Below are 27,819 nucleotides of genomic sequence, written 5' to 3'. Positions count from 1 at the left end.
TTACCAGTGTGTCTTTAACTGGCCATAAATAGAAACCTTGACTTGTCTATAGTGGTTTGATATTCCAAGCTAGGCAGGAACATTCAGTTCTGGCTCACAATCCGTTTTATCACCAAAAAGAAATTTTGTAGGTTAGATAAGTCAAGAGCTTACTCTTGCAAAACTTCAGCCTGTGTCTCTGAGCTGCGGTGAGGCTGCATCTAATATTCAAGTGCAGGAAGAAAAGAGAAGGCTCTTTTTAAGGCTCATTAGAGATGGCAAAAGATACAAAAAGACCAACACCATTTTACACTTGTAAAAATACCCCTAGCAGATTCATATTTTTTAATCTTCAGTACAAAAGCTCCATAACTACAGCAAGGCATTAGTTTCCAATGACTAGCTACCTTTTTTTTTTTTTCTATAGCCTCTGGCATTAAAGCTCTGAGTGAAAAGACACTTTAGAGCTAGTTCAGGCAGTTCATTTTCTGTCAATCAACTCTCAGGCTGGAAGTATAAAGGCAGTAACATGACAAGATTTCTATTTTAATATCTTTACTCTTGATAAGATAATCCTAGAGGAACGGTGGTGATCAAATATTTACAGGCAGCGCTCACTGGCACAGTCTATTGTAAAATTAAATACACAAAATTATGTGGGGATAATGTTAATGTTGTGATATGAGGACAAAAGGCAGCACGCCTGAAATGAAGGTTGACTCTTCTTAATATATCCTCCTCGGTGGCAGGGACTGGCACTGCTGGAGCAGAGAACAGAGGAGCAGCTTTCAGTTCGCGTTTCCTGACCTTTCTCTGCTTTTCAGTACCTGGTTTGTTATTTAAACATATTTGTGTACTTAATGAACTTGATTTCACAGAATCACAGAATCACAGAATCTTAGGGGTTGGAAGGGACCTCAAGAGATCATCGGGTCCAACCCCCCTGCCAAAGCAGGCTCCCTATCTCATATTACACAGATAGGCATCCTGTATCCTGTGCGTGTCACCTAGATGCACTGAAGGGCTAAGAAAGCCTGGGAGAGAGCAGTATTTTGTACTGCCCCGGTGTGAGCCCAGGTTTGGTCCCAGCCCTGGGTATGGGTTCCCTTAAGCCCCCTGGGTTCCCTGGGCCAATGCTTCAAGAGGCTGTGCCAAGTGGGGGTGCGGTCTGAGGGTGTATGTGGGGGTCTTTGCCAACTTGCTGCATGGCTCAGCCCGAGCAGCCACCTCTGGAGAGCACTTCTTAGGCACCCTGCAGCCATGCACGTGCCCTAAAACAGACACAAGTGCCCCGATTCCTGAGTTTACAGACCAGGAAACTCACAACAAATGCACTTGGGGAGAAACCTTTCCAAAAGTGGAATTGTGTTTTTTCTTTCTTCCCCTTTTGCTTGTGGATCCCTGGTGTGTGAAGGTGGGACAGGTGGTGACCTGAAGGCCTGTTGCCTGCCCAGACTGTCCCGGAGCAGCGCCAGCAGCACTGCAATGTGTGGGTCCCCTCCACCACTGCTTGTTAATGCTGCTGCGCCAGGCTCTGCCGGAGCCCCGGGAAAATGAAGTGCTGATTTAGGCTGAAAGGCCAGTGCTAGCTAATATGGGAAATTACTCCCGCAATCATCACTCTTCCCCTGTCACTATGGTGACAAAAGAAATGACAAAAGCCTGAGCAGAGCGAAATAGGGTGACACCAGTAAAGAGGGACAGAGCAAATGCGCGGCAGCCGTGGCTGGGTCGGGGCAGAGGCAAGGAGGGGACAGGCGGTGCTGGGCCCATGTGCTGGAGGCCCCTCTCCCTGATGGACGTGGTTGTGTCCCGCAGGTGCACACCGGGCTTTGCACAGCGACGCAAGCACCACGCAAACGCTACACCAAGTGCCGCAGTCAATGCGGCTACCGCAGGCATGAAAAAAATACAATAATCCTGCCTGTATGAGGCTTTCATGCTACAGCTTTAATCCTAATGCACTAACCATTGATTTTTACACCTCTTTCCTCCACCCCACTTGTTAGTTGCTGCCTGCTGTAAGGACAGCAAACCTCCCCGGCCTCCTTCCCTGTTTCAGCTCTGAGCACGGTTAGAGGACATGGTGAGGAAGTCTGCGCTTTCCAGCCAAAGCAGTGAGCACCTGTGACTGGGAGACATGAGTCCAAAAGGAAGGGGAAAGCGCTGGGGATGTGCCTGGAGGCCACCCAAGGTGAAGAGGAGCAGCTGAAAGCAGGCCAGTGACTCTTGCTGCTCTGCTCCTCATCTCTGTGGTACCACCAGTTGGGTTTACCTCAAGACCTTACCAGCACCTACCTTTGCCACGGAGACATGGTCACTAGCTCCCAGGTGCCTGAAAAGCAGGTTTCTCAGCTGTTCAAGCAGGGGAAATATCTTGAAGAAATGCCAAAGAATAAACAGGGCAGTTTCTCCCAGCTGGGGAAAGTGCTGGTGGGTTGGTGCCCATCGCATTGGGTCAGCGAATCCCAGCCCTGGGGATGGGAGGAGATAACCAGCAGATCAAAACAGCATCCAACAACTTTGTCACTTAAAGTGGAATTTTTCTTTTCTTGGAGTTACCTAAAATATGAAGTTGGGAGGGAAAAAAGGGTGGGGTGCAGGGGTGAGCTGAAGAGAGTGCTGGAGGGAGCAGTAGAGAAAACTTCATCCTGAAATGCCAAGTCAAACATCCTCCCTGCCCCAGCAAATCATCTTTTTCTTTTTTTCTTTTTTTTCTTCAGGAAGGAAAATCGCATTTCCCAGCCAGCTCTATTCATGAGTGATTGTGCAGAGCTCTGCTAATGGGCTATGCCAAGCTGTGGTCACCCTACAGAGCTATTGGCAGGAGAGGTGGCAAGTTGGAGAGGACTACAAGGGAACTCTGCATGATATTTTTTGATGAGCTGATTATTCAGAAATTTCACAAGAGCTGAAATACATCACTCTGTTCTGAAACTCACAGCCCTGCCAACACACAGGACAGCTTACACGAGCAGCAGCGTTCGCTCCTTCACAGCAGCGCTGCTGGCCTGTGCGTTGGGAACCACATGCAGGAATCGGACAAGGCTTTTCAGCAGCCATCGACCGCAGTGACAACGAGAGATGGGGAGTGGACAGGATGACACAGAACTCTGAGGTAGAAATGATTTAGGGGCTTTCATGGCTATCACTCTATGTGTGTATTTGGGCTTGAAAGTTTTTCATTATTAGCTCTGTAGGTATTGGGGCATTATGATTTTTTTATTGCTTTACAGGTAGGGTGTGAGGTCAGCCCCAGCTCCCACATGGATCCAGGTGCTTTTATTTCAGGGGGTGCTCAGTCCCTGGTCACGCTGCAAGGTGCAGTCATAAGCCAGGAGCTGACCTTGACTTCCCCCACCCCATCCAGGAGCCTTTGTCTTGATGTCATCCAGAATCTACAGCCAAGTCAGGCTCCCACAGAGACCAAATGGTCATCTTCCCCTCTCTACAACATTAATTAAAAACAAAACCCTGTGTTGTTTGAGCACAGGATCAAATGAAAGCCTGATACCTGAGGGGTGGGGTGCATGGGAAGGTTGAAGCAGCACGGAGCTAATTTATGAAATACTGCACAAAGACTTCAAGGAGCCGACATGGCCCATCCCCAGCCCATCGATCTGTCAACACACAAACTTCTTTGAGCTACCTGGGGTAGAACTGGCTGTCCCATGGAGGAGCAGGGCTGGTACATCCGCATCTGCAGCAAGAATGATGCTGAGTTGCTGAATGGGAATTAAAAAATATCTTCATGCTGTACTCACAGCTTCTGTCGAGAGCACTGTGGAATAACAACCTGCCTTAGTGCAAGCAGATCTGCTGCAGGACAATTAGCCATCTAAGCTGCCTTTCTGCACAAAGAGACAGAGCTACGGTCCAGGTAAGCACACTGAAAAGCAAGCAGGGGGATGTAGAAGCCACTTGCCTGGGGCTGTGCACAGCACAACACAGGCTCATGCTGCTGCCACACCAAAGCTTTCAGATCCCATTCTTAATGGCTTTGCCCAGCCCAAAAATGTACACCCATGAGTGCTGACCTTCCAATGGGACTGTACACCTGGCTGCCTGGCTGCATAGGCTGATGGTGTGTCCTACAGAAGTCGATGAAGATCACTGTGACCCACAGCTATTTTGGTAGTGAAAAATAAAAAGGCACACAGGCACGACCCCTGCAGCCCCTGGCAGGAACTGCTCACTTCAGCAAACCAAGCTTTTAGTTACCAAAAACCACTTGGGAAACTTATTTGTGTTTAAGGCCAGGGAGTGAGAGTCTGAGCCATGTAACATTGAGCACGCTGAGCTCTGCCCTGTTATGACACCACCCCAGTGAGACCACTCCACTAACACCATTCCCTTTCAAGCACCCTAGAAAAGTGATTTTTCCCCATCTTTGCCACTTACTTTCAGTGGAGGAGCTCAGCACCTTGCAGCATCCCTCTTCCCAAAGGCAAGCCCTGGGCATGACCCCAGTGATGGCAAGTGATTGAGGTTGGAAAGGACAAAGTTGGTTGCAGAGACCATCAGTGTCTTCAGCACAGCAGATCCTTGCACTTCCAGCAATTGCATCTTTGTATGCAGCGCCCTGCCTACAGAAAATTAAGTCTATAGGAAGCATATGAATGATCCAGACACCATACTCAAGGCTCAGGTCTTAAAAAAGAGAGGAGGGGGGTTGTTTACTCCACATACCGCTGCAGGATATCATGTACTTCATGATCTGCCTCTTCTAATCTCTCCTTATCTCTCACTCCGATCCTTTCTCATGTCCTTCATCTATTGCAAATTCCCTTTTTAAGCTGGAGCGAAGCACATAAATATTTTCATGCTGCATAAATAGGTTGTTTTGTGCATAATACCACAGGAAGCTTTTTTTCAAAAACCAGGACCTTTAGTGCTGTGATAACGGCCTCCTCATTTACACAAATGAAATCTTCCATACAGCTCAGCACTCATCTGCTCAGCAGCCCCCATGCAAAATGGTTGGCGCGGCGCCCGCTCATCACAGGCTGCAGAATTAATACAGAATATTCCATATTTAATAGGAAGCCATTGAGCATCAGGTTTGGAAATACCTTGCAAAAGCAACTGATGCTCAGGTTTTCCTTTCAGCACAAGCATTGTCCTCGTTCTATGTGAAATAACAGCTATTTTAAATATTAACATGCAAAAGGATGACTCTCTGTGCTGGCCCATTTGCCAGCATCTTTGACCATCCTGTCTGCTCACCTTTTCTTCTCTGTCACTTCTTGCCCCCGACCTTCATTTCCTGTTTATTCAGCCCTTGTTCAGGGTCTAAAAAAGTGCAGACACAATCAAAATGGACTTTTCATTTACTCTGCATGGGAAAAGAAATAGTGTTACAATCTGTACAGTTTTTTTAAAAGGGGTAATGGAAGATATTGGTGGCCACAGTGGGTCATGGTAAATCTTTGAATCAACCTGGCTTTTCAGGAGCAATATTTTTAACAGTACCACAGTAAAATCTGGACTCAAACATCAGTGATTTTGCTCTAGTGTTTCTATTTATATTTGACCAACACAAATACTTCAAACCGCTCAACTGAATTCCTCTGCAGTAAAGAGCAGAGAGAGACCTAGGGAAAATTTTGATAGTTCATCCATTGTGCATTTCCATACTTCTCAGGTCAGGATGTAAGTCCTTAGGACAGACTATCACAGAGCATTTTCATTTGTTCTGGTCAGTGACCACACCATGCTGCCAGGCATGCATAGTGCTGCTAAGCTTTGGTTTGGACCTGACCCTGACCTCCTCAAGCCTTCAGGTGGCCTCTGCACTCAATGCTCCCATCCTCAGCGTGGCTCTTATTAAAACATTTGGTGCATTTTCCTTTCTACCTTGAGTTCAGGGGACACAGAAAGCTGCTGTTGTCACTTAGCTGCAATTCAGGAGCAAGACTATGGGTGCTCTTTTCTTGCATATATCTTGCAGACTCATTTCTTCTGTCTTCCATCTGTTGTTTGACTTCTTTTCCTTTATCACCTTAGCAATCAACAACTAACCCATGGTGGGTCTCTTCCTGCGTGGGGCTCCGAGCACAGCATTTCTTGCTGAGGGAGCCTTCCACACAGGTGGCTCCCATGCATGGTATTTGTTGCTGCAAGCAGGACGTTCATGCCAGTCTAACCCTACCATCAGGAGCTTCACATATTAATCACTTTGCAGAAATGCTTTTATCACCTTCAGCTCCAGAAGTATTGTGACAATGCTTCAAAAGAAACAGAGAAAGGAGAGATCTTGGGCAGTGTTATATTTCTTGTTTTCCTACCTTACCTGACAAAAGGGTAGCTCTCCAAGTTTATTTTGGCTGGTCTGTTACAAAGCCTTGTCTTTTATGAATCATCATGAAGCTAAAAGGTCTATTTTTTTTCCTCTGATATAATAGCCCCCACACAATAACCAAATCAAAAAGCACAACATGGAGCAAACACTTTGTAATGTACCTAAACACAGTAGCTACTGGATTTTGCTAGCACTTTATTTCAATTTAGGCCAAGGGACAATTTAAAGAGGTTTGTTCCCAAGTACACAATTCAGAAAAATATGAGTTACTACTCAGAGCAATATTTTGAATCAGTGCTGTTAGTTGTCTTAGCTGAAATTCAACCTTGATGATATCCAAAGGTCCAATAAAATTTTTCATGGAAGAATCCTGTATTTGTGGAACATAACATAATAAAATTGTTCAGCTGCAGCTCCAGGGCCACTGAGAACTGGAGAATGAGGTCCGCCTTTCTGGGGAGTTTCTTATGTCATGGGATGTTTTTCAAGCAGTTTGCTACCTGAGAAAAATGAAACATAACAGACAGTTACATATAATAGTATCTCTGATGTTTGTTAGCAAGACAAAATGTAAGGCTGTTTATTGCTAACGAGTTAGGTGCTCATTAGTATGTTCCAACAGGAAACACTGACAGGCAATAGGAAACATTCAGTATTAAATCCACACGCAGCACATTTCAGCTCCTATTATAGCCTGTGCTACACAGAAAGGAGAAAATCCTTGCACACAAGTATTTTAAAATTATGTACCAGAGCGAGAAATAGGAACATTTGTTTGATTTATTATCTACTTTTTCAGTAAAGTTCACTTCCAAATAATACTAATGGCTGCCTTTCACATTGTGCTTTTCATTCCTAACTCTCAAAGCACCCTCCAAAGGAGGTCAGGATCATTTTAGAGAAAACAAACATGAAGTGAAGCCACCTCTCTGATGTCCCCGAGTAAAACAGCACAGTCCCCAGCTCTGTTGATCGCTAGTCATAGTAACAAAGGATTGGAAAGGGCATCTTGTGTCATCAAATCCAGCTTCTCACTCTTCAAATCAATTTTGCTATAATAATCTCATGCAAGAGTCTTTGGGGCGCATGATCTCTTATATAACCTCCTGTAAATGCTCTTTCAAAACCATCAGTTCCTGTATATCCTCACCCGGCCTGACCCTGCGGTGGGTCTCTACCTAATGCTGAGGTATTACACACCAGTGATTCGGGACCATCACCCTGAAACTGCCCCAGTCTTACACGCTGGAGAGTGAATGGGGTATTTCTTCCCATGTCTGCTCCAATTGTATGCATCTCTTGGTGGCCCATCCTAGTAAAAGACCTGTAATAGGTGCCATGACACACCTGGAAGGTGTTCCTGAAGCAAAGAAACAGAAATGCTGAGAGTCTGACAACTGCAGCTGTGCAAACCGTGTGCGAAACCCCCACACAAAGCCCCTGTGCCCTTGTTACTGCAGCGTTCCCCAGGGGCTTGCAGCAGCCCCCGGTGCTGACACAAACGGGCCATTTGGGTTTGCCCAGCCCATACCTGTCCTTCCTGGTTGAGCCTGATGTCCTGGCAAAGAACAGAGCCTCAAGTGCACTCAGCCCAATGTTTCCAATGTCCATCACCCCTTTTCTTTTTCAAATAACTACTTGCAGGAGTTATTAACGCCTTTCCACCCACGCAGCCTAGATACCAAAACTCACACAAAGGCAGCTTTTAAGCTTTGAGGTCACGTTCGAGTTGCTGGTTAGAGTGTCTCTCTGGGCAGTTCTATTATGCAGCAGCTACAGCAATAGGATATCATGATACAAACCTTTGCTAATAATTGAGCATGAAGTGGGCTTTTTGCTTGTATCTTCAGTTTTGCACCTTCACTTCAGAGTACGTTTAGAGCTGGCTTCAATACTCAGAAAATTATTTCAGCTTATTAAACACAAAGCTGTTACCCAAGTGTTAGATGAGGGCACAGCCCCCGAACTTGTTTCCCAGGGCTGTGCATGAGGCCTGGATCCTTGCTGCTGTTGTGGCTGTAACTCTCCAACCGCCCACTTCTTTGTTTGATTGTCTTTTCTCACTGAAACATATGTTTCCCCTTTTGATGGCATTTTGAGCAACAGTTTCCATTGTATGCCCCTCTTGACTGACAGTTTGATGGCAGCCTGTAAATTACTTGGCACGTGTGTTGTGAATCTGCTTGAAGGAGGGTCGGGCTGCTTAGACAGCGCATCCTTTTGTAGCTTTGGGGGCAAGAGATTAGCACAGGTTTGGGTATAAAATTATTTGACCAGAGCTGATATCATCCTTATTTGAAGCTCAGCATTGTCCTGTACCTCGATTCTCTTATCCCAGGTCCTGGGACACAATGTCCATCAGTTATGCTTGGCTTTCCCCATTTTCCTCTAATACAATGCGGCACACACAAAGCTTAATGATGAATCAGAAATAGATTAGGCTGAAAATACCTGGTGTTTGACAGACAGGGCCGCATAAGCATTGAGGCCACTGGATGTGCAAGTTAAGAGAACATCCGACCTTCGGTCAGCTTTCATTGCTAACAGCAATGCAATCGCTGCTTTGCCTTTATGCAGTACAATCTTGTCTGTGTCTCTGGCCGTGATGTTTCTACTGTAGCTATAATTACAGGATCCAAGCAGTGCTGTATGGAATTCTCGGACTCGTTACAGCTGAATTAAATGGCCACCTATAGAGAAATGGAAGTCCAGAGAATGAAGTGTATAACTTTTAGCACAGTACTACTTACAGCCTCAAAATAGAGCCCTGGAATAAGTGCGAGGGGGACATTATGCTTACGCTGGCCTCCTACAAGAGGATGACTTTTCACTTATAAAAACAAAGCTGCAATAGACTTAGCTATGGTCATAAGAATAATGATATGCTTTGACCAGAGAAAACAACCTTGATGCTGAGGGCTGCCATGTGGTAGCACAGCACATTTATTTGGGAAAGCCTTTTGCCCTGAGCATTCTAGGGTGGGTGTTGCTCCTGTAGACAGTCACTGTGGTTCTTCTGGCTGTTTACATCTTCCTGTAAGAGATAATTTAACTCCTGTGCATAAACCTTTTTCCCTGCTGCAGAGGTGGTGGCTCTGTGTGTTTTACACTTCAAATATACCAGCAAAGGCCAGATGTCTGTCTGTTGGATTTCCACTGATATTAACTTTTCTTGCATTCCATTGTGATGACAATAAAAATTGCTTTACATGTAGTCACTGCAGAGAAAAAGAATTTTGGGTGCAAAAGCATAGACCCTATGATCTGATCCACCCTCTCTTTGCTATTTCCAACTACTTAAAGCATAATGTCACACTGAAACACACACTTGGTGTTCTGCATTCTCTTCTCCTGACAGATTGTTACGATGCTTTCCAAGGTGACTGTCACAAAACACGTTGCTTTTGAAGTTTATAGTTCACTCTCAGGTCATAAGTTTCACAGACAAGCAAACCATTAGCCCCTGCTTCCTAATTAATAGTTCTTGGAGGCTTCTGAGTGGGGGATATAATTAATAGTACTTAAGTCTGGAGTGCAGAGAAATCTATAGCTGATTACTAGGATGTGTATTTACTTAGGGATTATATGCAAACAACTCCTAAGCGCAGCCATGAACAGCTCTTGACAACAGTCTCTGGGAAGCCTGCAGGACCAGACACCACCTTGAGTCTTACTACAGTGCAAGCACACAAAAAAATTGCCCTGCTTATAAAGCCAGGGTCCTGCAACCTCAGGGTCCTTGCCTGCTGTGCCCCTCTCCCCTGCTCCCATCCCCCATACTAGAGTCTACACCACAATGTATTTTCTATGACTGCACAGTGATTCTGCTTGCCAGCAGGCTGTCTACAATGGAAGAGCAAATGTTGCAGAAAATACCTCTGGCCATGTCTCTGCTGTCACTGGGGCACCCACCCTGGAGACAACCTGGTCTGTGGTCCATACCATGGGTACAGCATCTTGTGGGGCAGACAGTGTCCTCACTGCACGGTATACATCTCAGATCCACTCTGCAGATCCACTCCAAGGCATAGTTGTCATTCTGTGTGTTTATTCCATACAAAGGGAGAGCTTTTCTTACAGTAAAGCAAGCAAAGAAGGGTGTTGTGAGCCATCTTGTCATACATGCCTGAATTTAAGGGAAGTGATGGGATTGCACTGGTGCTCAGTGCTCCCGCTCATGCATACAGCATGGATTGTCAGAGGTGCTGGAGCAAAACTAGATGGAAGCCAATTTGCCAGCTGAAATTCCCACTGGTCAGTTGCCGCTAACAGTGGTAATTTCCCTGCTGAAGTCAATAGAACCGCATCTTTCCACACATGCTGAGATCTTGGTGCAGAAGAGGCAGCTGTGTGGCAGGATAAGTGCTCTCAAAGAATGAGATCGTCTCTCTTTCACAGTGGGGTGAAAAAAATGAATAAAATTCACATTCCCTGATGAAGTTGAAAAGGCTCTATTCTCCAAAAACATTACCAGACCGGGTATGAAGGGGAGAACTGACATCAGAAATCCTGCACCACTGCGCAGCCGGTATGATTTGGAGAGATCTTTAAATGAATTTTGCATGTTGAATGACACAAAATATTCAGATGGTTAAGCAATTAAAAGCTATTGAACATTTGTAACTCAGCACTAGGCAACAGAATATCACTGTCAACCCCTTTATGCAAAGGGACGTTTTGACATCATACTTAAAACTGACTATTTTTCTAATGGCATAGACATATTACTTCAGTTAGGCATAAAATAGGAAAACTTGCACTGAAACTTGTGCAGCAGCCTGGTTCTTTCTTCAGAAACACCACCACTGTGAAACTGCCTTTGAAGAGAAACATTTTTCATATACTCTCTGAAGGTTACTAACCCTCTTAATCTGTAGCCCTTTTGCTGGCACATGTCATTTAAAATGCACAAACCAGACTATCAAAACACTCACACAGCTATAGGCAGTTAGAAAATTTAAAAGGTGCATCTGAAAACAGCCTTGGAAATTAAGCTGCTGCATCAAATTTTGGTTCTTTGGGTAAGGACTGTTCCCCTGTGGATCCACCCCGAAGAGCAACCGGTTGTCAAACAAAACTGACCACGTGGATGGCCAATGCTGTTGGAGAAGAAATGGCTCCTAAAGAAGTCAAATCTTGGTGCTACTAAGCAAGAAAGTTACTAACTGGGGCAATTACATATTAAACACCCTTCTTGCCCTCCTCCAGAGACACAGCACTGTGGGAGCAGCCCTGCAGAGCCCATGCCATGTCCAGGGTGTTCAAAAAGTGGCATGGGGGCACACAGTGAAACCACAAAACATGTCCAAAACAAATTCACTTACTGATTTCAGCTTCATCCATGCTGGGCAATTGTACACACAAATTAATTGTTTTAAGACAAATATTAAGGGTGTAAACTTAACAAGGCTAAATGGGGTTCATTTCTTTAAGCAAGTAGGTGGGTATTTCTGATCATCTGGGGACAGGTGTAGAAACACTTAGCTGTGGCTCTGCAGCCAGCCGAGAGATATCAGCACCAGCAAACGTAGTAGGAAGAAAGTCAAGAGCTTCCTGCTTTGTTCAAGTATTTTTTAGGAAAAAGTCACCTGCAAATCCTTCCTGATCAGATAAATACTGGTAAGAGATGCTACAGTGCCTAGTCCAGTCCTATAGGAGTTGTGACAGCTGGTGAAGGACTTGTGATATATGTAAGGAGAGGTTGGAAAGCTCTGAAACACAGCTCAGTCTGTCCAGGCTAATCTAGCTGAGCTGGATGTCTTTGAACAAAACACTTAAGTAGAAAAATAATGCATGAGACTTTAAAAAATGCCATTCATTGACTCCAGAACACCCGTCTCTTTCTGACTTTCCCCTGTGCTTCATGAAAAAACTCAAGTCAAATAGCATCCAGGTAAACTTATAAATGACAAAATAAGTCCTTTGTAGGTGAAAACCAAAAATAGCTTCAAAGAAGGATGCATATAGCCTTGTTAATTTGCCAAAAGTTTTCAATCTTCATCACTTTAGAAGCAAGGTTAAGAGAGTAGATAAAGGTTGAGAAATTCAGAAGGTGCTCAGATATACCTTTATCTCAGGTTCAGAGCCTTAAACCTCAGAAGCAAAACAATGTCAGGGAGAAGAGATTGACAGTGATGCCTTGTGTTGGGAATAAAAGGTTGGAAGGACTGCCTGTACTAGGCAAAATACTCTTATGATAACGATGCCAGTAAGATTTAATTTACCAGTCTGTTCTAGGAAAGGTAACGACGTTAATATCATGGGGGAACTTATCAAGAGGTCACCCATACAGGCACACACTGATTTATTTTCATAATAAATGGAAATAAAAGTCCAGCTACATGCATTTGCTCGCAGGAATGAATTTATACCATCTATCCAGCTTTGTGTTTGGTATCAAAAAAGCCTAAGAACATTTTATGGCTATGTGGGGATTTAATTCCAAGCCCTTTGAGACTCTATACAGAAAAGCATTTCAAATCATTTCTGACCAGACCAAAACCCCCAAACAACCCTAACAAATATATAAGGGGGAACAACATCACACTGGAATGGGGATGTGCCATTTTATCCTAAGTAATGTTCATTTGCTGCTGTGCTATAGATGAAGTACTACATAATGCCTCTGTTAGTAAAGAGGAGTGCTTACATATGCATTACCTAAGGATATGCTCTTTCTGGCTGAGTAATTCATTTTTGAGAAGCATATTTCTGAGAAGGTGAAAAGTGAGCATCTAAATACAAATCCAGCAGCCACTGTGGAAACTTGACTGCATAGTCCAAACCCTGCTGCTGCAAACCCTGGAGGTCCCTAGGTCCCAGGTGCCAAGGACAAGTTTCCTTCACAGATGGGAATTGTGTGTTACACTGCTTTCTCTGTGCCAGTCTGCAGAAGGGTTGGCACAGCTCATCTGACCGGAGAAGACAAGAACATGGTCATCATGCAAGAAAAACACAGAAAGGACAGAGTCCTATGAACCAGCCCACAGGGAGATGACAGAATTGCATGGGAGATGAGCCTCCACGTAGGTGTGCCACACGCACACCGGGTAGTTTAGCTCAAGATTTCTCAAGCTGGGCTGCAAGCAGTGAGTCACAGGCAGAGAGGAGGGATATTTATGGGATTTTGGTTCTTCAGAGGAAGAAAATATGAAACAGTCAGAAATGACAGAGAAATGAGAGTGCTGGGTGATGGCAAACAACATATGGGGAACAGGGGAGAGGGAGCTTTTGGCATCATTGCTTCGGCTTACATCCCAGCATAACTCATATTGATCTCCAGGGGCCAGTTCATTTCTACTGGAAGAATCTGGCTTCTGGGACTCCAGGTACAAAATGAAAAACTCTCAATTTCTAGAGCACCAGTGTTAGTGTTTGCCAAGTGTTTTCTCTGTTCCTCCCTGCAAATCTTTTTTTTTTTTTTTCCTTTTTCTTTTCTTCTCAGGGCCGGTGGAAGGCTTAGCAGAACAGGCACTTTTCCATAAGGCTTAATTATCAAAGTTGAACTGATCAGATGACATAAGATTTTTTCCATATTAAGTTAGCATTTGCTTAGCTACTCTCCAGTCTGAATTCTGATGGGATTTCGTATGTATAGCTGGGTGTACACAGCCAAAGCAGTTTTCAACTCATAGAGGTACCAAGGCTATTTTCTGTGCTAAAAACACAGGGAGAGTATGTTAGGTTAGACATTCTTCTTATGTAACTGCTGATGATTCTGATTTCTAGATTTTCTGATTTTTTTTTGCTGTCTGGAAACTCAGTGCTCTTGGACAGTGACAAATTGTTCAAGGAGCAGCATGTTATTTCAGCCACTGTTGGAATGCTGTGTCCTTTTGGAAACAACACAAACCTAAGAGCCTTCATTTCTTTTGTTCCATTCAACATATTCTCTCTGTGTCCTTAAGAAGCCTATAGAAGACTGAACAGAGTTCTGGGTGTTGCAGGAGTAAATTAAAATCATTACCTCTAAGTTTCCTGAAAATACTTCTTCAGAATTGCTGCTTCAGCTGCCATTTCTTCTTCTGTCCTCCACTTGTCAGAGGAATCCTCTTTGTCATGTCGCTGCAACTTTGAGAGAGAAGAATAAAAATAAAGCCTGTTATTTTTTCTAGTTTCATTGTCAAATTCAGGTCATACCTATATGCAACTAATATAACTATTCCATGTGTCCATGGGAGGGAGGGACCTGGTGATGAAGAGATAAAAGGTGAAGGTTACTGGTTTATAGTGGAGACACAAGTTAACTGGCTCTGATGGATTTACAATGATAAGGCAAGGTGCCAGGGTGATTGATAGGCAGTGACAGAGTTCACCTTTGTGAGCTGATGGTCAGATACCTCACAAGTCTTTGATGCAAAACTGGTAGGTAATAGGATAACAAACACGCTTGGGTATTTTGAAGTGCCCATTACATCCATGGAGTGAGCTAGGCAGAAGCTGCCTGGACACCTTGTCAGTAATTCACGTAAAATTTTCTGTTTAGCTTTTCCTCTGCCCATGGGGCCACCTTTCCCATCAAAGACCTATTGTGATAACAAGGCCCTGCTGCAGCTGTCTCCACTGGCAGTTTATACCAGTAGTTTTCAGAAGAGATACATTCCCTCCCCACACGCAGGCTTTTAGTCCTTCCTTGCCCTTGTTGAAAGTGAGAGACATCCCTAGTCTAGAAACAAAACTTGTTCTTTTAAGCACAACTATATCTCATTGGTGATTTAGTGGGGAAAAAAATATCAGAGATATATGAAACTATTAACTTTTGCATCTAGCTTGCATAATATGCCCACAAAAATAAGTTCCATCCCAGGAAGTATTAAGTGTCATTATCTCAGATGTGACAATTTCATATAACATCCCCTGCCTCTCCAGAAGAAGGGAGAAGCTGATGGTTTTTGCTGCTCTCCAGAAGAGGAGAATTCTATTTTATGATAAATATGATATGCCAACACTTGAGTGACTAATTGTATACATGTCCACTCAAAGAATGCCTGCCACTCATCAAGGGAAGACAACATTTACAACAGGCAGCAGAAACATTTGCATTAACAGCTTAAGAATTGAGATCTTCAGTGTGTCTCTAGGTACAGAACACAGCACAGCTTGCATTATAACAGCATCGGTCATTCTGAAGAAAATTCTAGTATCAACTTTTTGTTAATGTCACAAAGTCAGAAAGTAATAAATTTACACCTTTTATTCCTGAGCAAATTTTAGTACAGAAGATGAAAAACAAAGATGAAGCAATACTGAACCTGCCAAGCAAACTGCATTACTGTATATGGCATGTTTAGCAATAAACTAGGATTGTTAGCATACATCCAACTCACAAATACTTTTATTTGTACTGTGTTTCTCCTACTCTGGATTTTGCTGCCAGCTATAGTCCTATGTAGTTTTACATTCTGCAGCACAGATTTCCTCCTGCTCAGCAGATGAAGCTGCATTAGAAAGCTATTTCCTTTCATGCCAATACGATACAGTAGCTGTAGGCAAATTAAAGTGCATTACTGTTCGACCAGCAGAGGACTAATCTTCATTGTTACATTAGCTCTAGGTGTGTTATAAATCCATCTTGTAATAATGCTACTCTATTACAGAGAAAAATGTGAAAGCCAATGCATACACCATCACACGCATCCTTTGTGTCCATGTGCCTGGCTGTACACACCTATAGTGTGTATAGGTACCACAGCTGAGCTGGCAGTGGGAAGGAGTGACAGGAAACAGCACACATCCTGTACTGCCCATGGACTGCAAGCACTTACACTTCACAAGAGGATGCATCAGGACCAGCCAAGTGGTGGTAAATCAATTGTCTGTCTGAGGTGTGAGCTGTTTTTCTAAAAAAGAAAAGTCTTGCTCATTTGACCTGGCATCAGCAGGAGATACAGCAGGCAACAGCTTAGAAAGCAAGGGAGGGCAGCCACTGTTCCTCCAGGTCTCCTTGTTTAACCTGCAAGAAGTGCTTTTAGTGACATGATTTGGCTGCCGTTCTCCCTTGCTTTCCTGTTTCTGCACAGCCCAGGTGAGACCTGACTCCAGGAGAAGACTAGTGAAGTGAGAATTCGACTTGCAGTTTTTATTTTTATTTTCCTTGTTCAAAGAAACTGAAGTGAGCAGTAATAAGGAGGCATATCCCAAAATGACTGTTGTTGTTGTTGTCTAAATTAAAACTGTGTGAAGTCGCAGACCATGGTGGTTTCTCAAAGCTGGCAAAGAAGGAGGTTTCTTTTGCTACATAACTGCTAACCTTTAAAAATAATCAATCTTTGACTTAAGGTTAAAATGGATATATGGGGAGCAGCAATGAATTCAGAAACCTGCCTGGAAACCCAACCTAGTTGAGCAGCCCTGGCTCCTGGCAGAGTGCCTGCAGGACCGCACAGCAAGCCCGGCCTAGCCCAGCAGCCGGGCAGCCTCGCCAGCGTCCACGGGCCTCTTGTACTGAAAACATGTATCCGCATTTTGCAGACAAACTGAGCTTGACAAACAGGCCATGGTGTTAAATCACTGCCATGGCCAATGTATTCATCATTTGACAGACTTATAGATGAATGTTATTTCAGTATAAACTTGCTATGCTGACCCAAACAGGATCCTAGGACTATTCTGTGTCCAAACCTCTTTGTGTCAGCAATTTCTGAAGTGCAACAAGCAATTATCACCCTAATGCCAATTCGCTTCCAATATTGTCTAGCCACCACTGCACAGATTTGGAAAACTGCCTCTGGTTTCTGCCTACCCTTCTCTGCTCCCACCATCCTGCACCTCCAGTACAAACCAAACTGTACAGCCAAACCACTAGGAAGCACAATACTTGAATTACGGATAACCTTGCTAGAGGAGAGTTCTGGATGCTAAACATTATGCAGGTTCAAGATCAACAGTAGCAATAAATAGAAGACCAATATATTAAGGGATATTGATACCACCACTACTACAGGGATTATGCATGCCACAAATTAATGGAGGCTGGAGAACACAATGGAGGCACAAATGGGAACCTGCCTGGTTCTTCAACCTGGTTCTTAACATCCACTAATGGTCTCCTATGGAAACAAGATATTGAGATCATGGATGGGTTTGATTTCAACTAGTTATTTCCTGTGGAAGTACTTTTCAACTAGGTTCTCCATGTGAGGGCCTCATTATGCAAGATCTACATTACTTAAACTTTTTTTTTTTTTAAAGACGCTAAGACAGTCTCCATAGTATTTGGGCTGAGTTGGAAAGTACTTTCAGGGAAGAAAAACATACATATTTCAGTATTAAACTGTATTGATTTACAATTCAGGTGGGAAACAAACCTAACTGTCGATAGTTGTTTCTAAGGGACTGCTGTGCCTTGGAGTGTGCTCATATTCACACGTACATGCAAGTCCCAACCGTGCAGCTTTGCAAACATCTGACATGCGACTGAAAGTCTGGATTATATAGGGGAAGCAATGCTCTCCTGCAACTGGAGAACACTCCAAGTTTCTGCTCAAAGCAAAGGGGAAAAAAATACCTCTATTTACCAGCTATCCATCTGTAAAAACTAGTGATTTCCTCTTGTTTTGTCCTCAGTCAGAAAAAGCTGGGGAACCGGAGCTGACATCCTAACTCAGATAGAGACATTCTAACACAGACTAGCTTGAAGTCTCTGATACTTTCTGTACAATTCAAGTTCTGCAAGTTCCTAAAAAAAAAATCATCTTACCCAGAGTCCCACATCACCTGCCTGACATGATTTTATCTGCCTGACATGATTTTCTGTGAGGCATTTTGTCCGGATTTCCCTGGTGGAGACTGATCCATGTCCTCTCAAAAACACTTACACTGCCTTCTCCATGATTCCTGGAACAGGGCTTCCGTATTACCCAAAGGCCCCTGAACAACAGCCACTGCTTTTCCTGCAATGAGCACTTCTAGAAGAAACTGTTCACCTTCAGAATGCCTTCCCAAGCATTTCAAGTGAGATGAAAATAGCATGTGGTGAGGTTCCTTCTGTGCAAAACACTGAAGTAAAGGGGACAGATTTTGCTCAGGGTCTTCCAGGGACATGTGTGGGGTGACAAGGCACACTGGGCTCTCCTGACAAGCACACTTTGGTGGGTAATGAAGAATTGTCTCGCCTGAAGCCCAGGTCCCCCGTAGACAAGAAGCAATAGAAGACTGGAGAAGCACAGCTTGTCCTCAGAAATGTTATGGTAATGTTAGCTCAAGCTGGTCAAATATAGAATAAAATATACAATACGTTTAACGAAAGAAGAATTAGGAAGCTATAATGATTTAAAAGAAGAAAAGAGAAAAGCTACAAGCCCTAGGTGAGCTTGACAGGAAGAGAGACAATGAATACCACAGTACAAGGGGTGAATCTCCATGGCATTTTATACTGATACGGGCTTCATCTTCTAACTGTAACCAAATCCTTCCTTTCAGGCTGCACCCTGGGAAGCATTTCTCGGTATCCAGACAGCAGCTCCAAATAGGACCTGGCTACACGCAGGCCAGAGTGCCTATCAGGGCACAGACAGAGCAGGTAGCAGTCTATAAAACCTTTTCCATAAAGCTCCAACCTAGTTACCATTTTAAACCTGCTGCTACTTTGCCTGTTTTGATAAAAGAAAGGTGATGCAAAAGCACCACATCAGATAGACAAGATGTTTTACTGCAGAACTCAGCCCCAAATTCTCCGAAGCCAAATGCAAACCTGTTGCATTACTGGAGCATCTCAGGAGCATGAGCATTAAAAAAAAATAAATAAGGTAAGCAACCAGATCAGCACAGCTCAGATAACTCCAAAGGGAGAGGACAGGAGAGCATGAACATTTCTTTCAGACAATCACTATTATGCTAGCTTTTTCTTTTAATATTCTGGATGAGCACCAAGACACACATTAGTCAATTCTCTAATCGCAGCTGCCCAGCAAATTACACACTGTATCTGTCCAACATTCTTCAAGCACTAAGACTCTTGTTTATAGCGTAGTACATCTCCTTGCCTTGCAGTACAAATAAATGCACTATTTCTAAGATATGCCCTTCTTCAAGCAGATCATTACTGATGTCTGACTTCTTGGGCTTCCTGATAAATTATCCTCTTCTTTCACCTCAAGCAGAAAATGCTCGTCCACCAATAATCTATGACTGTCAGTCTTGATTACTTGTAAACAGTGAAGCTCTTTGAATATTTCTGCTTGTGAAAAGCGCTCATTTTCTCACTCATGTCTCCCAGTGTGAAATGCTGGCAGACCTGACAGTTGTGCTTTATGTTATTTTATTAAAGTTGTTAGTGCAGCAGAACGCTCTACGCTTTTATCACTGCAATTCTTAAGGGAAACAACGGTCTGAAGTAGCACTTCTGTTGTGGTTTGTTCTACCTGTGCCATAACACCAGCAAATAAAAACAACCTGTGTTTGCGACTAGCCAAAAGTATTGGGGAGGAAAAAAGCCTTTATGGTAGTTAGCACTATTCTCACTCCCCATGAATATTTACTGTTGATAGTTAAGAGTTTATAACCTCCAATGCACTTAACTAAAAGAAAAATTATAGTAATGGAGAGTAATTATGCCAAACTGCAGCAACATAACAAAACTCGTCTGCTTCAGCAATTATAAAGCATAATGTTATGAAAACAGCAGCTCCCCCCCAAAAAAAAACCCCAACAAACCCAAACCCAAAACAACAAAGCAAAACAAAAAGTTGCCAGAAGTTTGGATTAGCTATTAGGCATTACCCAGCTGCTGGTGTTTGTTATTGCCAATACATCTTGGGTACCCAGCCATCTTTAACATACTTAACACTCACACACTTGGTGAAAATCGTGGACTGGTATTTCAGTGTCAGGTTAACATGTGAACCACAAGGAGACTGAAAGTCTCATCTCCTCTCTCCAGCAGCAACCTTTTCCAGAAACTGCAGACAAAAGTAATCCCAGGGTTGCTGCACATATCTCTTCCCCCAAGTCCCTCATGGACCCAGAGCCACGCAGTACGCCCCTGCCTTTATTTCTGGGCTGCAGCAAGCAGATGTGGTGGGCCTCCAGCTGACTAGGACACTAAGGACCTCCCGGTCCTGGTGGTGACCTCCAACCATCTGTCCCTCCTCTTGTACAGCCTTTACATCAAATTAATTCCTGAATTGCCTCCTTTACGCTCTTCTCCCTTGTCTCATCCTCCTTGATCTTTTCCCCCAGTGCTTTCTTTCCTTCCACTTATCTTTATACTTAGCTGATATAGTAAGATTTCATTTCCAGCCCTCCCCATGACATAATCAAATGCGACATTTACTGCTATTATCTGTATTTCCTGCCATGCTCTATCCCTTCCTCACCCTCTGTCTTGCTGAAGGGAGCGTGAGCTTTTCGGTGAGCAGCCTCCTCTGCCAGTCCATGCCTCCTGTCTCCAGCCCATTTGCCTTCAGTTGCAGTTTGAGTCTCAGCTTGACTTGCAATGTAAAAGGAAAGAATAATGGATGCAACAGTGGTTTCGCAGAGCAGCTTCTCAGGGATGCTGCACTCACATGGCTGCAGGATTACCTCCCTAGGGGTAATCACTGCAGGAGCTACTCCAGCCCTGGGCATGCCCCAAACAAAGACAGAGAACAAGCATGGCAAGATCTTTGACCACATAAGACACTGCCTACAAGATGCTGTGCTAACACAGTGCAAGAGGCCTGGCTGCCCCACCAGCTGCTGGGGAATCAGGACCCATTTCTGAGACATCTTTACCATTGCTCCCACCCTGCAGCCCCAGCAGCCCTGGCACTTCAGAGACTTCCACATCTCTAGGCCTGTCTCCATATTTAATTAAAGCTACAAGACTGCTGTAATTTAATTGCTGCAATTTACAGGGAACACTGCAGAAAACCCCACACACTATAATTTTCTCATCTGCTGACTTTGCTTAAGATTCTATATCATACCCGTATCTGTGTTTGTGTGAAGCAGAAATCCTTGATTCTAGGGTGTTTTTAACTTGCTGCATTAAATCAGAGTTATTTAAGGAAGTGGAGAAGCAGCCCAAGTTGCCTGCATTGCATGACACAATTATTTTATCTACTGGAAGGTCCTTCTCCAATTATTTCACCACTCTCACAAGAAATATGCTGCTACCTCACAGCCACTGATATTATTGCTTCCAAGCATGTATTCCATTGGAAATCCCAGCTTATCAAAGCTGTGTTTTAGAGAGTGGTGGGCTTTCACCCTCTGATCAACTCCATCATACTGGCTGCAAATATTTTTTCAGTTTTATTGTTGTGCACTGGGGAAAGACTTGAACCTCACACTTCACCTGGACATACAAATAACTACACCTTTTTTAGCAAGGTACTTAGATGAAGAGAATTTTATAGAAACACACATAAAGGTTAAGTGAAACCCTTACACATACGTGTTTAAGTGCTTTGCTAAAATAAACTCTGCAAATGCTGGTTTCTAACAGTTCTGCATACAAAAATGATAAGAAAAAGAATAAAGGACACCCTAAGATATTTCCTTTTGAAAGTATAAAAGACAAGTAAGCCCACAAGCAGAATGACAGTTGTATAGAAAACACGTTTGCCATTCACTGAAATATGTAGATTGCACTCTGAAGAGCTCAAATCTTGACAGACTTCCAGTTTGGCTCCAACTGAGATAAAATTCTTGGAAAGTGAGCACATCACAAAGGAGATACTTGAAGTAATATCCACTGGGGTAAGAAGTCCTGCCAAAGACTTGGAGGACTGCTATTTACAACCTGATACAAATCCAGGCAAGAATCTATAAATGTGTTTGGATACATTTTCCACCATGCCCATTATCCTCCTCATTAGCAGACAATGTTATAAACACCTCTGAAATCTCCCTCATCTGGGAAGAAAAGGTGGGTGATTGTGGGGAGCTTCTGAAAGGCATTTGCTTGAGGGCTGCCTACACAAGAGAAATGTGTTGCATAGACACCTGGGTAAGAAACGGCAATGTCATCAATGTGATAATGCTGGAGGAAACGTTATCCTGTGTGCACAGCCTGCCATGCAACATCACTCATTTGGAAAAGGGCTATTTTTAATCAAGGAAAAGCACTTTAATCAAGGATAGAGTCAGTGATTCAAAAATTTCATGCAGGTGCATGTATTACTTGACTGAAAGCCTTTTCCCAAAAGGTCAGAGCTGCAGAGCGATGTGCATATCCCACTCCAAAAGCAGAGATAACCTCGAGGTGCCTGTAACAGGCTGATGCATTCTGGCTCCTAACACAGGGAGTTTCAAAGTCAAAACTTCTCCTGCTAATCTTCTTTACTTTAGATAAATATTTGCCATACACTGAGCACACTCAGCAAGATTTATGACATGCCAAGAAAGACACGTGTGTGTTTGGGGGGTTGATTTGGGTTGTTTTCTTTGTGTTTTTCTGCCAGCAGAAAGGTTCTCAGCTGCAAGATCTGCAGCATTGGCACAGAGGTGGTTCAGGGTGCAGGGAGATGTGAGTGTGTACCCATCTCCTGCAGGGAGCTTCACCTTTCTCATTGCACCTCTGGGAGCTTCAGGAAGAGCCCACCATGGCCAGAGCTGATTTCTTTGCTGGAGAATTAGCTTATTCCTAGTAAACAAATCCCCACCCCCCACCAACACTTTCTGAAATTATGAAGAACACATTCACTCAACATGTCCTGGAGAAACTCATTTTCTGAGTCACTCTCTCCATTGACTGTGGGAGGATTTTAAGGAGACTTCAGATGTTTAAAGTGACACCTACCACATGCTTACGATAAACCACTGGGGTTTCAAAGCCTCCTTTTATGTGTGCTTCTCAGGGGACCGTCACCCACCAACAGACCTTCCCAGAATGGTCCTGTCTGCTTTCCCCACAGCGCTCAGGATCACAGCACTCCTGAGTGAAGCTGCATTCCCAGGACAGCTTTTTCCCCCAGGCATCCCTCATACTTCCTTAGCTTTCAGCCTTGTGTATGCCAGGCTACCTCGCCTCCAAGATTGCTTCCCTGGGATTTAAGCAGCCAATACCCTCTAGTAAGTAGGTACTAAAATAGGTTGAGGAATAAATTGCTCTCATTTAACATTCACTCTGAAAAATATGGCTGCATTTATTATGCAGCATATTGTTTTATATACTGTTTTGTTATAATAAGTCATGTTTAAAATGTCATGACATTTAAATCAACAGCAGTAAGAGGGAAATGCTGAAAAAGAGCAAGATGATCAAAAATGATTTGAAAAAATCCTGGTGAAACATTACTGGCCAAACATTCATTATAGTAAGAGTAAAGTCGCAAGGGAGCTAAAAACTCATCTATGATAAACCCACTCTGCCCCTCCTGTGAGGTGTTCTCCGTGTCAGGTCTCTCTGTCATTGTGGTTGTCTCAAGTCTGGTGGCAGAGGACAGTGCCACCAACCAGCTGGGTGGCTAAGGCTGCTGTGACCAAGGGACTCTATACCTGCATAAACATTCCCCTGATGCTCTGAACCTCCTTGTAGGTTTAGCTTTTCTCTGTGCTGCCCTTTGCCACTGAGCCACTGCAACACTCTGGAAAACTCCACTGAACGCATCCTCGGAAGTTGTTAATGCCATGTGCCTCAGTGAGGAGCTTTATTTCATTGCCTTTGCTAAGTTATATGAATGAACTTTACATATAATATAAAAGCATACTTTAATGTGGCTTCATAGCCTTTGAGGAGACACAGAGACTATCTACCACTGATGATCTACATGCATAATGGCAGATTTTCGCCAGAAAGACTTTTAATGTTAAAAAGAAAATAGCTCAGATCAGAGGACCTACTCTGTTCCTGCAGATTCAGTGCCCATCCTTTATAGCAGTTCTGGACCCACATGCCAGCATCCCTCACTGCTGCCTCCATGCTCCCTCAGCCCTCACCAAGGGAAAAAACAACAACAACAACTGCAACAACAAAACAGATGGCAATGCAACGAGACATTAAACCCAATCCCAATACCTGAGCCGCACCATGAATATTTCACTGAGGCATGGGGTAGAAAAGACAACAAAATGACCTTTTCTCACATCTTAAGGGATATCTAACCTTGTAATTGCTATAGACACACTGAAGACACTCAAGAGGGAGACCAAGACTATTTAAAAGCAGCTGTGTATATTTTTAAAAATTAGTATCTCAATGTTCCCATTATAACCTGCCAATATGAATGACATTTACTCTTGCTCTAAGAAATGAGAGAAACTCTAAAAGACAGACTGCATTAAGAATCTATTGATATTCCACTGACCTAGTGGCATAAGAACCAGACAAGCTTTGTCAAGGGCAAATGCCCCAGAGTCTGCAAATTCATCTCTTAAAGTAGCAGTGAAGGGGGAAAAAAAAATACCTTCACTGTCTAGAATATTTATAAAACCCAGTGGAGAGTCGCAGTTCTTGGTGTTATGATGGCAGTATGTGGCACCAGAACAAGACAGAGGAGCAGAATTGGAGGTTTCAGGTGGTTAATCCCTTTAGTTTTCCCAGTCAGTTAACACTGCCATAAACTTAGACAGGAAGCTCTGCTAAGGGACATCACATGGGGTTTGCCCAATCTATTTTTTTCTATTGTACAAACTTCACATAAATATGCTACCCATAGCAGAACACGGTCCAAGGCTCCGGGACGGAGAGACATGCCTGCATTGCCTTCCCAGCATTCATGGAAAGACAAGGGCAGAGAAGGGAAAATGAGCAGCAGTTTGGTACCTTTCAGGCAGGCTCCCTCATCCTTTAGATTAACTTTTTAATTCACATGCTACAATGAAATGAAAACAGAGTCAGAGACAAGGGGCCCAAGAAAGGAGTCTTTCCTTCCTGGTGAAACTCAGACTGGGATAGCCACGGCTTTTTGAGGGGGTAGAGGGGCACTGGTTGCCTTTACAGTGAGGAGGAGGAATCTATTTGCTCCTCTTCCAAGCTGCAGTGTTGGCCTTCTGTTCAAATGCTTTTTCTAGGTAATAAGACCACAGTTGTACCCACATTATGCCCACGCTGAAGAACCAGGATGGCATAATAGCCTGGGAATATAATATTCTGCAATTAATTTCAGTGAAGGAACTGTGATTTTGGGGAGAATTAATTTTAGCTGGATACATGTTGCAGTTAATTAAGGCTGATAGCTTCTACTAGTAGGAAGGTGTCTTTGATGAAAATACATTGAAAATCTTATTAAACTGCCTAGGAAGAAACAGTTGCCATTGCCCATGCTGCCTCCTCCCAGACATCCCCACATCGCTATACAGTAATCATGAATTGATAGCATTTGCATAACAATTATTATTTAATATGTAGACTTCAGTATCATTGCTTTTGGATAAAATTAATATTCCAACCTTTAAGCATAGAGTTTTTAGAATAATTCATCTGGAAAAGTCTCAGGAACTTCTTTGCTTGCAATATTCCTGCAAGTTTTGTTCCTGTGATGATACCCTGGCAGGAGATCACCACCTTCTCTCACTGTAATTCAGAGGACATGCTACAGAGAACCCCACACTGCATGGATGGGGAAATCAATGAGAACATGGCAGGATGGAGGGTGAGAAGGGTACAAAGATGGGTAAAGCAACCCAAATATTCCCAGGATTCAGAGACTCAAAGCAATTTTGTTTGCGTTCAGTTCAACCCGTTTCTTCATGCCTTAGGAAACGAGATCAACAGAAACAAATCAATTTCCAGCAGATATGAATAAAACACATGGCTTAGCTGAGAAGAGGTTGTACATTACTCCACAAGCTCCATCAAATACTTATGGATTAAATGCTGTGAGAATATATCCAGCATGGGCTTGCTTCACCCTAGTTTGCCAGACCAGGAATTTGCTGGTTTCCCACTTGTTCTTCAGGAGGGAGTTGACTGGGGAATAGGTTGTGCAGTCACACATGTTGGGGAGAACTTGCAAAATGATTTTATTCATTTCAACACAAGTCAAAGCCCGAGCAGGGTACCTTGCAAGCAGGACTTCTTTCAGAAAAGGTACATTTTTCTTTAGGTCTTTTTCTTCAAACTAGCCTTTAAGCTAAATTCCCCAAAATACTGTGTTCTCAGTCTGTTTCCAGGGTTTTCCTGTGCACGTACTGAGGCAAACAAAGTCACACAAGCTCTCCCCATTGATTCTGACCTGTGAGCATTATTACATTACATTTAATTGCAGAAGACACTGACTTCACAGCTTTATTTCTCATATGACATCTTGTGAATTGCTTTTAAGAAAAGCCATTTACACGACTTCTATATATATGTAAACTAGTACTCCAATGTCACATCCTTGTTTGCACATACCCTTGTATTCGTGTCAGCTAATCCTAATGCAAAAAAGCAAGTGGCCCTTCATATATTTCAGTTAGGAAACAGTACCGTGGATTTTCATAAAACAAAAGTTTGACTGATACTATGCAAAATCTGTTCCACTGGAAAATTGGCATCCTGCCCATCATCTTCCACAAAGTTCAGTATCTTTGTCAGTGCTCATCTACTTGACTTCTTAATTGTCTATGTTCACTGGCTGTATCAAATGGAGTTTTCTTTTTGCCTTTGCTCACTGTGTATTACATCTTTTAATCAGTATATATAATTACTTACCACAATCTGCTATGCCAGATTTTCTAAGCATTAGTCTAATTAACTTAAGCTTGATAATTACGTTTCAGATATCATAACAGTACGCACAGAACTTGCAGACTAGGCTGTTGGCTTAGCTGTTTCTGATAATATTTTTGTATTATTCTTACTTTTCACTTTTTCCTTTTTCTCTTTGTTCAGGGTGGGAGGACAGGAGACACTGGGGTTCTGTTTAAGTGACTGGAAGTTCCTCTAAAAGCAAAAGCCGTCTGTTTCTAATAACGAGCCATCAAGTAAGTAAACACAAAGGAGAACTGATCCAAAATGCAAGGATTTTGCCCTTTTATAAGTATAAAAGGCAAATACATCACCAAAGAAACTTGAGCTTCCAATAGCAGAAATCATAGAGGATTCAAGCACAAACCTGCAGCACTTACTGGCCAATTATGAAAGCGCTCAGACTTTCCACAGGTCTCCAGCCGGAGCTATTCTAATTATACGCCTGTTGGCGACAGCATGCCGCCAGGGAGGCAATAAATAAGTGATAACATGCGTGGGACCTGGCACACATACCTTTCCAGCACAGAAAGATCATCCTTCACAAAGTGATGCAGGCCATCTGGGCAAATGAAATATGCAAGCCTGAGACCCCAAGTAATAGTAAATAGATGCAGAGGGCACTTATGTCACGATAATAAACAAAGAGAACCAGAAGAATAACAGGCTATAGGTTTTTTTCTTCAGCTTTCTGGTGTAAAACATTTATTTTCACTTCTGTCCAACTACTTTGGGTATTCTGCTGTTATGACTGAGAAAGTATCCTGTATCATTTGGTTTGCCTTTCTCTTGGAGCAGAGCAGGGATGTTGTGTCCCACCACGTCAAGTGGTCTCTGTCCAGCCGGAGATGGGGCAGAGCCAGGAGAGCCAGACCTCTCCCTGCTCCCACATGCAGTGGATCTTTAATACTGTCTGGAGTCCAACTAGCCATGTTCAGATCCC

General features: G+C 43.4%; 1 protein-coding gene across 1 annotated transcript in view; it reads right to left on the bottom strand.

Annotated features, from left to right (window-relative positions):
* Positions 1-6,463: 6,463 nt before the first annotated feature.
* Positions 6,464-27,819, bottom strand: part of FHIT (fragile histidine triad diadenosine triphosphatase) — a 570,515-nt gene continuing 549,159 nt past the window's right edge. Inside the window, exons 7-8 of the mRNA XM_084269480.1 lie at positions 14,247-14,350; positions 6,464-6,780 (exon numbers count right to left, since the gene is read on the bottom strand). Coding sequence (XP_084125606.1) covers positions 14,249-14,350 — 102 coding nt within the window. The 3' untranslated portion in view covers positions 6,464-6,780; positions 14,247-14,248. The remainder of the gene's footprint in view (positions 6,781-14,246; positions 14,351-27,819) is intronic.

This window comes from Gallinula chloropus (assembly GCF_964237585.1).
Source record: "Gallinula chloropus genome assembly, chromosome: 12".
Taxonomy (NCBI): domain Eukaryota; kingdom Metazoa; phylum Chordata; class Aves; order Gruiformes; family Rallidae; genus Gallinula; species Gallinula chloropus.
The sequence above is the reverse complement of the archived record's forward strand: the minus strand, read 5'-3'. Positions and strand labels throughout refer to the sequence as shown.